At 40.1% G+C, this 12,697-nt stretch overlaps 1 protein-coding gene across 1 annotated transcript in view; it reads left to right on the top strand.

Moving 5' to 3' along the window:
• Window positions 1-11,257, top strand: part of LOC309978981 (collectrin-like) — a 30,246-nt gene extending 18,989 nt beyond the window's left edge. The window contains exons 3-4 of the mRNA XM_082865804.1: window positions 2,113-2,307; window positions 11,187-11,257. Of these exons, the coding sequence (XP_082721930.1) occupies window positions 2,113-2,307; window positions 11,187-11,217 (226 nt within the window). The 3' untranslated portion in view covers window positions 11,218-11,257. The remainder of the gene's footprint in view (window positions 1-2,112; window positions 2,308-11,186) is intronic.
• Window positions 11,258-12,697: the final 1,440 nt, after the last annotated feature.

Below are 12,697 nucleotides of genomic sequence, written 5' to 3'. Positions count from 1 at the left end.
TTTTGAGGGCCTGGCCTTATTCAAGGCCAATCTTGGCTAGAAGATATCCATGGTGATTGACGCCTCTTGGGGATTTCAGTGGTAGGTGGAGATATAGTTTGTACTAAACTAGAACCTCTTATCAGCCTGAGTGCTAACCAACCAGGTAGACAGAATGAGAATGCAGAGCAACTTTTCACTTTACTCTGTTATACCTTGGTAGTGGGGTTCGTTATTTTGTGGGAAGGTTTGTGTTACTGTGTTAGCAAAATTAGGTTACGAAAAAAGAAGACATTCCGTAGTTTGATTAAAATTGCATGGAAATTATCCCCTGCTGCAGATTCCCTGGCTGGGATTCTCCTTCCCATTTATGAATAATCAGGCCTCCCCATAGGATTTCATTTGCTAAAGGAGGTCTTTCCTGATACCCCGGTGCTGGTCTGCAGAGATTCTCCAGCTTTTACTCTCAAGTTCAGGATCAGTAGTCACCAGCCACATGTGGCTCTCAAGCACTTGAAATGTAGTTAGTCGAAGATTAGATATGCTCTAAGTGTAAAGTACACACCAAATTTCAACGACTTAGCACAAAATAAAATGTGAACCAACTTAAAATTGATATTACATGTTGAAATTATATTTTCTTGGATATAGTGGGCAAAATATATATATATCTTTTTAAGTATTTATTTATTTGGCTGTACTGGGTCTTAGTTGCGGCACAGGGGAGCTTTAGTTGCAGCATGTGGGATCTTTAGTTGCGGCATGTGGGATCCAGTGCCCTGACCAGGGATCGAACCTGGGTCCCCTACATTGGAAGCTCAGAGTCGTAACCACTGAACCACCGGGGAAGTCCCAAAATATATGTTATTAAAATTAATTTTCCCTGTTACTATTTACTTTTTTTTTTAAATGCAGCTCCTAGAAAATGTGACATCACACGTAAGGTTCACATTATATTCTGGTTTCAGTGCTGCTCTAGAGGTTGTTGAAGTCAGCTTGCCTAGTGTGAATTCAGTAAAGGCCACACAGTATGTCCAAGAAATCTCCTCATCTAATTTGCAAATTCCAGTTAGAAATATAGTTTCAGTCAAATAAGTTTTTGCTACCAACCCCTCCCTAACTGCCACCAACCCCTCCCCCTCCCAAGTGCCACTACCACCAAAAATACAGATTTTCCCTGGGAAAAGTAATGCATTTACCTTCATATTTTTCTAGACTTTTGGACTCCTAAAGCACCATTTACTTTAGTCATATGGAACTACTTGCAGCTGATGCAACAAATCATACTACATACCATGTCTCCAATTCCTATGCTCACTGCACACTTTGGTCTAAAGAACTCCTACTTGTCCCTCAAAGCACAGCTCAAAAGTTGCCTTCTTAGGAAAGCAGCTCTGACATTTTACTATTGTGTACTTACCCCTCTGCTGTGCTCCCACTGTGCCCATATTTACCCCTTGCACTGTGATTGCACTGTGATTGTGGAGGGACTGATGGGCCACTCTTCTAGACTGTAAGCTTCTTGGGTATTTTTATTTCATTTTGTATCTCCAGTACCTAGCACAGGATCTGGTACTTAGTAAATTTCCAGCAAATGTTTGTTGAATTGAATGAAAAAAAAAAAAAAAGATCAAATTGATGGATTTGCAGCTGCTCCTGGCTTCGTGTTCTCTTTTCTCCTGCTGGTTTTGTTTTTTCTTCTCATATTTATCACCCACTTTTTGCATATTATTTTATCTTTTCAGGCTCTTGGTATTTTTGTAAGGCACCTTAAATAGAGTTCTGTCATTTTAATCTAGATGCTGCCTCTCAGGAAATAAAACATGGTGGGCAGAGCTCAAAGCTCAAGACTTCCAGTTACTTCTAGGACATTATCAACAGTGGAGGGCAGTAGTACATAAAGAAGCATCTTTCTGGCAACAAGCACTGCCACTTATAGACAGAAAACCACAGCATGATGGTCCTCATCACACTGTCTGTTCAACCTGAAGTCTCCTGCTAGGGGGATGCTCTGTTTATAGAGATAGTTATAATCATGGATAGTTATAATCATGGGGAGATAGGGTTATACCTTCTGTTTCTAATGTTTCTTCTGTCTTGTTTCATTTGTTTTTAATCATCATTGTATTTTAGAATGATTAGGAACCGGATCAACAATGCCTTCTTTTTGAATGACCAGACTCTGGAATTTTTAAGAATTCCTTCCACTCTTGCACCACCTACTGGCCCATCTGTGCCCGTCTGGATTATTATATTTGGTGTGATGTTTTGCATCATCATAGTGGCAACCATGCTATTGATTTTGTCAGGAATCTGGCAACATAGAAGGTAAGATATTTAAAGGGAGTGATTTAAAGAACATTTTCTTGTTTACTCATGACTTGGAAAAACAAGGAGAGGATTTTCCCCTAGCTGAAGAAAATGTGTTATATCTGAAATTGAAAAAATTGGTGATTTTTCAAAATATCACTTATGTTTTTGGAGACTTTTTGGAGTCTGTGTCCCTAGGTTAACTATGAGTCCTTCCATTACTATCTTTCTTTCTATTCTATACCATGTGAATGTTTTATATCTAGAATTGGTTTTAATATCTGGGTTATGATTTTGTAAGCTGGATATACAGAGCTAAGCGGACTTTTTGGGTAGGCAGAGTTAATCTTTGCTAGTCATCCACCTCCAAAGACTAGTAGTTCCGTAGTCCTTTTCATGCCTCCTCACCTTGGCCTGCCTCTTCCAGTGCCTGCAGCTGCCATCTTGTTCTACACACTTTTGCAGTGTTTTATATTCCCTCCCTTTGATGGATGCTCTCCCTCTAGTGCCTATGATTTTATATAGACCCGTGTTCTTCACAGTGGCCTTTGAATCAACTTCCTGCATCAAAATTGCCTGGAACACTTGTTTAAAATATAGGTTCCTTTGCCCTACCACAGACCCACTAAAGTCGATTCTCTGAAGGAGGTGCATTCTTTTAATTGAAGTTTGTTGATGTACAATTGAAGAAAATATGTTTTAATGAATATCTAGGCTATTCTAATTCACCTAGTTTCACAGCTTCCAATTTAAGTACTTACATTTAGATTCCCACTCCTGGAGTTCATTTAGCTGGATTCTGGGGCACATGCAAACTTTGATGTCTATAAATTATTGGTATTAGAGAGTTTCAGACCAGTGGGAGAGTTATTTAGGTAGAGAGGAGACAAGATTTCTTAGCACAATGAAAGGAGAAAATAATTTTGTTTACAAGCACCTCTGATCCAGAGGGGCAGTGGAGAGAGTCCTCAACTCTTCTGTAGACACTCTGATGTGCCTAAACCTTCCCTTCTGATACCAAGGAAGAGGAATTTTGGTAAGTGGGAATCACAGGCACACACATTGGTTTTCAAAAGTGTTGGTGCCCACACGGGACATGCAGGCTGTGTTTGGTCAAGTGTGTGTTTGACGAAATGTTTTTCCTGAGACTTTCTACTTTCCATATGGTTCACCCTGGTTATTAGCAGAAGGTAATCATTTTAATTTGGGGCTTTATAATTTTTTTCACAAATGGTAAGTGAAATGCTATGGAATAAAAGTGATTTACGTGTAGTGCCCAAATTAAGCTCAAAGATTAAGATCAAGTTGTACTTTTCTTGCTCTTGGCATGACACATAATGCTGAGAGGCTTGGTATAAATTATTAATCTGTTTTATTTTGTTTTTCAGAATATTAAGAAATATTCTCTTGCAGTACTTGAATAACTATGTTTAATAGTTTTAAGTTTTATTTTAATCCTGAAATGCTATGATTCTATGGTTTCCAACAATTGTAACCTTTGTGAATTTACACCATCTCCTTCGTTCCCAATTTCCTCACTAGTACACTATGGTGAAGGAGGTAGAAGAATGGGCTCTGGAGATAGACTGCTTGGATTCCAAGTATTTATTGCCTAGACTCTGCTCTTGTATGTAATCCATGAACTGTGTGGATATCAGGAAATACAGGCAATGAGTCAGGGAAACCAAGCTCAAGAAGATAAGGTTGTGGTGCTAGAGTCAAGTTGTTTAAATTTTTCTTTACTGTCTGTGCATAGATAACTTTGCTCAAGTGACAGTGAGGTATGTTAGAAAGAATTAATTTGCTGAGATCAAAAGTGTTAATAGAGTTCTTGAAGTAGTGCCTGGCACTACTGCTGTTAGCTGTTACTGTTATTTTATTATCCTGCCAGTTGCTGTTCTTTCAGCTCGTTCGTTAGTCTGGGATCAGCTATCTCTTCCTTCTGAGCAGATTCTGCAGTAGTATAATAACTGAGTGTGTAGCATCATAATCTGTTGCCCGGGAGAAGGGAGGCTGTTGTCACAACCTTGCCTTCACAAATTTAGTTCATGTTCAAACCAGGAAACAGATGGACAATTCTCCTGTGTCAACCTGGAGAGCATCAATAACTAGCAAATAGACTCAGGACAGTTATGACAATCTTCTGAAGAGAAATTGATTTGTTGGGTTTTCCATTTGATACGGAAAAAATTTGGTGGGTTTTTCTTGGGCAAAGTATTGCTTCAAAGGTGGGGAGAGGGTGCAGTTCGAAGTGGGGAGAGCCCTGATCATTGTGATGAAAGTGTTTTCTAATTGTGGAAAAAAAATGGGAGTTGCCCCTGAAAGTCTTTAGTGGTGAGGAAGACAAAGATTTGTTCAAGAATCCAATTCATACATTAGATAATAATGAACATAATTTGTGTAGTACAAAATCTTAAACCTAGAAGACGAGGAGGGACCACAGGGTCATCTGAATCACCATTCTGCTTCTGCAGAGAAGAGTGCCAGTGTCCTCTAAGACGTGCATCTTTATACTTACTACTGAAGAAATTTCTCAAGTAAAGCTTTAACTATTCTGGTAGCTGTGTCAATAACAGCATTCCACTGACTGTTCAGAACCGCTGGGTGGAAAGTATGCAGTCACTGGTGGCCCAAACTAGGTGAACTCAAATACTAGTTATACCCTTTAGCTGAGTGACCTTGGTTGCGTCATGTAATTTCTGTGGGTCTGTTTCTCCATCTGTTATGGGGAGATAATGTCTCACAGGACTTCCATGAGGATTGGGTGAGAAAATGTGTATAAAGTACCTAGGTTATAGTATGTACTAAATAAACGGTAATTATTATTATCCAAGATGAGCTTAACCCATTTCTGTGATTAAGGGATGCTGGAAAAAGATCTCTTTTCCATCCAGATATTGCCACCATACTGCAGAAAATTTTCCAGTTCAGTGGCTTATTGCTTGAGATTTTATTAGTTAACGAACACCTATTTTAAAAGGCAAGTGATCTTATTAGGCCTGCTGTTTACTATAATAGTGGTGGACTGACTAATCAGCTCTCTAAAAAAAGAAAAAGATACCCTGATTTGTAGCATTTGCTGACTTCCTATCCAGTCTGAAGTTTCTGAATGTTTGAGTCACCTCCAGCAAGCCTGTACCAGCCAGTTTCAACTCGCCATTACAACTGCCGCCTCTTCGTGAAATAATTCGAGGAGGTTGCTTCTCTATTACCATCTAGTTGAGAACAGCAGTTAGAAGAATTGAGAGATTTGTTGAAGGAAAAAAGTTGGAAAAGTGATTTTTTTTCAGCAGTTAGAAGAATTGAGAGATTTGTTGAAGGAAAAAAGTTGTAAAAGTGATTTTTTTTTTCTTTTGGGGAACAGCTAGGGAGTTGGGTATGTGGGAAGACAACCAAGATTAACTGCATATACTTGACAGTGATGTCTGTACTAGATCTGTGTCTAGCCCCAGCCTGGAAGTGGCTATTTTAGCTTTCTGGTCAGCTTTATAGTAATGGTGATGATGGTGATGATGTGATGTGTGTTTTAGTTGAAAGAGCACTGGATCAGTACTCCTAGTTCGGGGTTCCAGTCTCATGCCCTGGCATTTTTTAGCTGAATGACCTTGATCCAGTCAAGGTCATATATGGAAAATGAGGATAATATTTTCTTAAATAGTTACGATGATGGGAAGACAAAATTGGAGAATACACACAAGTGCTTCATACACTGGGGAGTGCTGTATCAATGTAAAGAAACATCATCATCAAAAAGCAGTTACAAAGTGCTAATTCTATGTAACCTGGCACGTTGTGCTATACCAGAAGAGTCACAGAGAGCACAATTTCAGACTTGTATGTATATAGTAGAATTGATTCATGACTCCTGCATATAAATAGACTGTGATAATGTTATTTTCTTAGGAAGGAATCTTAAACAATGATCTGTATCCATCTCTCCAGAAGCCAAGGCCCAGAGAGGTAAAAATATCTTATTCCTTTATTGACCATCCATTATGTGATAGGAGCTCTAGAATGTATTATGGAAGAGACATACATAGATAACATGGGTGGTCCTTGCCTATAAGGTGATGATAATCTTGTAGTTGTAACAAAGCCAGGTCAAGGACTCAGGACACTGAACCCTAGCTAGTGCTAGCAGTTGAGCAGAGTCACTAGTAAATTCACTTGGTTTATTTCTGTTTATATTTCTCTTCGCCTAAGGTCAATAGTAAAGGGAAGCGCATTTGGATTTCTATGATTTTTTTCACACGAGGGGTTGGGGCTCAGCCTATATTTTCATATACTGAAACTTCACATTCTTACAGTCTCAATTAAGTGAATAAATTGTCTTGAAAATAGAAATGTAAATGAAATCATAAATGTTAGAGCTAATAATTGTTTTACTTTGCTGTTCTTAAATGTACACACTCAAAAGGAATCAAATATGTGTTTTGAGCGAAGCCTGGGGAGATGAAATAGAGTTCTAGGTCTACTCCTTTCACCAGTTTCATCCCATTCTGAAAGACAAGTTGCTCTACATATTTGAGTCTCAGCTCCTGCATTTGAAAAACAGGGATAATAATAAAAACTACATAGTACTGCAGTAGGAATTAGGTGAGATGATGTGTACAAAGCACTTAGTCTGCCGTGTAATAGATACTAATTCTTATTGTTTTTGCCATCACATCACCAGTCTCACTGTGCTGCAACGCCCACTAAAATCATTCCAGCAGTGCTGCTATTTCCCCAGGACTCATCCATACTGATTATGACCACAGTCCCAGTTCCCCAATAATTAACTCTGTCCTGTTTTGAAATCATATTTGTCTGTCCTTTGTTGTTTGTCTGTTCTTGGGCCTTGGGTTTTCAGCCCTATCTTGTTTGAAGGGAGACAAAAATACTGTTTCTGCTTTTAGCTGCCACTGCTTTATCTTGAGCAAACCCTGATCTTCAACACCCCCTAGATACGTGGGCCACCCGATACAGGCAGACCTCACTTTAGTGTGCTTCACTTTATTGTGCATCGCAGATACTGTGTTTTTTACAAATTGAAGCTTGTGGCAACCCTGCGTTGAGCAAGTCTGTCAGCACCATTTTCCCAACAGCATTGGCTCACTTTGTGTCTCTGCGTCACATTTTGGTAATTCTTGCAATATTCCAAACATTTTCATTATTATTATATTTGTTATGGTGATCTGTGATCAGTGATCTTTGACGTAACTATTGAAATTGGGGGGCGGGGGTCAACAGACCACGCGCACATAAGATGGCAAACTTAATGATGAATATTGAGTGTTCTGACTGCTCCACCAACAGGATGTTCCCCATCTCTCTCCCTCTCCTCCAGCCTCCCTATTCCCTGAGACAAAACAGTATTGAAATCAGGCCAGTTAATAACCCTACAGTGACTTCTGAGTTTTCAAGTGGAAGGAAGAGTCACATGTCTCTCACTTTAAATCAAAAGCTAGAAATGATTAAGCTTAGTGAGGAAGGCATGTTGAAAGCTGAGACAGGCTGAAAGCTAGGTCTCTTACAGCAAACAGGTAGCCAAGTTGTGAATGCAAGGGAAAAGTTCTTGAAGGAAATAAAAAGTGCTAATTCAGTGAGCACACAAATGATAAGAAAGTGAAACAGCTTTATTGCTGATGTGGAGAAATTTTCACTGGTCTGGATAGAATATCAAACCAGCCACAACATTTCCTTAAACCAAAGACTAATCCAAGCAGAGCCCTGATTCTGTTCAATGTTATGAAAGCTGAGCAAGGTGAAGAAGCTGCAGAAGAAAAGTCTGAAGCCAGCAGAGGCTGGTTCATGAGGTTTGAGGAAAGAAGCCGTCTCCATAACGTCAGAGTGCCAGGTGACACAGCAAGTGCTGATGGAGAAGCTGCAGCAAGTTACCCAGAGGATCTAGCTGAGATAATTCATGATGGTAGCTGCACTAAATAACAGATTTTCAATGTAGATGAAACAGCCTTATATTGGAAGAAGATGCCACCTAGGACTTCTATAGCTAGAGAGGAGAAGTCAATGCCTGGCTTCAAAGCTTCAAAGCACAGGCTGATTCTCTTGTTAGCGGCTAATGCAGCTGGTGACTCAAAATTGAAGACAGTGCTCGTTTACCATTGTGAAAATCCCAGGGCTCTTAGGAATTACGCTAAATCTACTCTACATGCACTCTATAATGGAATAACAAAGCCTGGATGACAGCACATCTGTTTACAACATGATTCACTGGACATTTTAAGCCCACTGTTGAGGCCTACTGCTCAAAAAAAGATTCCTTACTGCTGGGGCTTCCCTGGTGACGCAGTGGTTGAGAATCTGCCAGCCAATGCAGGGGACGTGGGTTCGAGCACTGGTCTGGGAGGATCCCACAGCAGGGCTGTATTACACAGCAGACTAGTTGTGGCCCGTGAGCCACAACTAGGCCTGTGAGCCACAACTACTGAGCCTGCGCATCTGGAGCTTGTGCTCCGCAACGAGAGGCTGCGACAGTGAGAGGCCCATGCACCGCCATGAAGAGTGGACCCCACTCGCCGCAACTAGAGAAAGCCCTCGCACAGAAATGAAGACCCAACACAGCCAAAATAAATTTATAAAATATTACTGCCCACTGACAATGCACCTAGTCACTCAAGAGCTCTGATGGAGATGTATAACAAGATTAATTTGTTTTCATGCCTGCTAATACAACATCCATTCCTCAGCCCATGGATCAAGGAGTAATTTAGACTTTCAAGTCATATTATTTAAGAAATACACTTCATAAAGCTACAGCTACCATAGATAGTGATTCCTGTGGTGGATCTGGGCAGTCAGTCAAAAACCTGGAAAGGATTCACCATTCTAGGTGCCATTAAGAACATTCATGATTCATAGGAAGGGATGCAAATATCAGCATTCACAGGAGTTTGGAAGAAGTTGATTCCAGTCATCACGGATGACTCTGAGGGGTTCAAGGCTTAAGTGGAGGAAGCAGCTGCGGATGTGGTGGAAAAAGCAAGAGAACTAGAACTAGAAGTGGAGCCTGAAGATGCGACTGAATCGTTGCAATCCCATGACAAAACCTTAACAAATGAGTTGCTTCTTATGGATGAGCCAAAAAAGTGGTTTCTTGAGATGGAATCTACTCCTAGTGAAGATGCTGCAAAGATGGTCAAAATGACAACCAGTGATTTAAAATATTTAGTTGATACAGCAGCGGCAGGGTTTGAGAGGATTGACTCCAGTTTTGAAAGAAGTTCTCCTATGGGTAAAATGCTATCAAACAGCATTGCCTGTTACATACAGAGAAGTCATTCATGAAAGGGAGTCAGTCGATGCAGCAAACGTCACTTTTGTCTAATTTTAAGTAATTGCCACACCCACCCAGCCTTCAGCCACCACCCTGATCAGTCAGCAGCCGTTGACGTCAAGGCAAGACCCTCCACTAACAGAAAGGTTACAATTCGCTGAAGGCGCAGATGATGGTTAGCATTTTTTATCTCTAAAATATTTTTAAATTAAAGTATGTACTGTGATTTTTTTAGACATAATGCTATTGCACATTTAATAGACTACAGTGTAGTGTTGCTCGCTTTATTGAAGTTGAACCAAACCTGCTGTATCTCTGAGGTATGCCTGTACATTTTTGGTCCCCTCTTTTGCCCATCTTCTCTGTGGATTTATGAGAAATAGCCACACTAAGGCTTCTAAGAGCTACTTTCAGGTGTTTTAGTCATGCTTTTTGTTTGTTTGCTTGTTTAATCCTCTTCCTGAACCACCTGACATGCAGGAACAGCGGAAAGTCATTAACACTCATTTTTATTTTTCAGGAAAAAGAATTCATGTTTTTAGCAGAACATCAAATCAGAATGATCCAGAAAGATAGTTAAGTTTTATTATACTTAGAGCAATGTGCAGGCAGTGACTCAGTTTATTACAGGACACACTATGAAATGTGACAAAGGGCTGTATTACTGTTAGATGATAACCTTCGAGCTTCTTATCATGTCCGCCAGCCAGCAAGTTACTGACACTGCAGTTTGTGAAGCCTGGCAATGCCAAGACTGTGAACAACTAGGTCTAAGGTCACAAAAGAATAATATGTACCTAATTTGTCATGGACATGGCTCACGTTTTGATAAATTTCCACAGCGATTTTGCTCAGAATCTTTTTGATTAAGAGATCCTTCTTCTAAGGAAGAGAAACTTGTCTTCATCCATCTGCATCTTCCTTTTTTGTTCTTCCCCATTCCTTGTGATGCCTGGTGGATTATTTTTCCTTTGTGGTTGGTGGGGGAAGGGGAGGCAGGATTTCTTGCCATGATCTGCAAGTGTCCAGCTCTCTGCAATTCTTCTTCTAACTCTGTAAAAACATTTTCTTAAACTGAAGAAACCGGCAAATGAACACTGGCAACCATCATTTCTAAGACTGCTGTTGCATTGCCACCTACTTCAGAAAGCTCCATCCACAAGGATTTTTGTAATATGACTTTCATAGTTACATACACAAATTTCAGGGTAAAACTTGACTGTTAGAAACCTGTTTATTTCTATGGAGAATTATTATTCACTCCAAGCCCAATGAGGAGTGACTTGGGGAGAAATTGCATGAGCTAGGCATGTTTGATGATAATTTATAAATATACATTTGTTGCTAGGGTGTCATTCTTACTGAACCATCACTCTTTTATAATCCATGAAAAGGAAGGGAGGATGAGTGAAATTTGGAGTTTTCCTTTTTTACTGAGCCCTTTCTTTTCACTTTAGGACAAGAACTGTGTCTCTTCCAACACATAGTAGACACTCAAAACATAGTTATTGAATGAATGTTGGATACTATGAATGGAAGTGATGTGTTCGATGGTTATAGAATGTCAGTTGGCTTTGCTTTCTGGACGACGTGGAAAGTGACGAGATACCCCTGTCTACAGGAGGAGCGGCCAAAGAATTCTAGTCCTCTGATAGGTGATTTCACCTGGCTGGAGGACCTTCTCATCACAAGAAATTGTATGCCTACTCCAACTGGCACTGATCGTTGACCGCTGATGCTTGGAATGGACAGTGCAGTATCTTCACCCTGAGGAAGGGAAAACACAGCAGCCTGTCCTTACCTAGGTCACTGGGACTACAATCCGCCGACTTCCACTCCCAGCGTTGGGCCTGTAGTGATATATTTTGACATTTGACAGTGGCATGCACAATGGCAAAATACTTTCAAGTGATGACAGTGGGATCTATAGTATTGAAATGCTACTTTACTTTTCTTTATAATCTCCACGTATTTAAAATTATCTAATAAACCATCGGTGAAGCCTGGCAAAATCTGTACTTCTAATTCCTAAGGTATGAAAATGAGTATTTTCCTCCATCCATTTGAAAAAATAACTATTCAATAAATACAAGAAATATCACGTGTACATTCCCTTCCTCCCTTCCTTCCCTCTTTCTTCTGATAGATCTCATTCAAAACCTACCTTGGGCTGCTGTCTGAGTAACTTTGCCTACAGCATTAGTCCATCCATTCTTCCATCCAGTTGTTTGTTCCATCACCCAACTACCGTCCAATCATCCATCCATCCATTTATCTGTCTAACTAGCTAGCCAGCTACTCATGTGTCTGTCTATCCAATTCTAAGCACATTAGTTGAGTGCCTACTCTATGCTGTCAGCTGTTTTACAAAATATCTTTTAATTTGGAGTTGACTGATTAGTTCCTCCTGAGAGATTCAGTTCAGAAAAGTTTGGTGATGGAGTAGGGCAGGAACATAGAACAGAGAATTTTATTTTTAAAAAATATATCTTCTCGGTGCATCACATCTAGAGGCACTTGTCAGTTTGTCTCGTTGGTGATATTCACCAAATTTCTCCCTTTACAAAACTCAAATGTCTCTTTATAATTAGTACATTGCTTGTAGGGGTGTTACATTGAGACCCTGTGAGTATGCTGTTCCTTAGTCATCTCCCACTCAGTGCTTTAGTATCCATTGAGGAGCCTCAACAGAATCAATTATTATTATTTGGTGATTTTCTGTTTCTGTTGCACCTTCTATATTGGTTGTCATTCTTTTGTAAACAAGAGCTCTTTCTTTTCTCTGCCTTCCTCCACCATATTCTTTAAAGCACTTTGAAATGAGCTCTCATGTAGGACTAATAGGGACCTCTACCTTGATCATCTTTGGGGCATCTTCACCAACCTCCTCACCCACTAGAAATTCACTAAGTTTCTAAGGGACTTCCATAGCGGTGGAAGTCCATCCTGGTCACCACAGCAATGTCCACCATCCCAGCCATGTGATCCACCCAGGTCTGCCTCTTTGAAGTTTCTACAGATTTCTGGAACAAGAGAATCTTTGACAAGTCTGGGAGCCTCATGCCTAACATCATGCCTCCATGGTGTCCCAACATCTAACTTGTGATAATCCTGAGGGAAACTCTTCTGCCC

Source organism: Leucopleurus acutus, assembly GCF_964270905.1.
Source record: "Leucopleurus acutus genome assembly, contig: HAP1_SCAFFOLD_599, whole genome shotgun sequence".
In the NCBI taxonomy this organism is placed as follows: domain Eukaryota; kingdom Metazoa; phylum Chordata; class Mammalia; order Artiodactyla; family Delphinidae; genus Leucopleurus; species Leucopleurus acutus.
The sequence above is the reverse complement of the archived record's forward strand: the minus strand, read 5'-3'. Positions and strand labels throughout refer to the sequence as shown.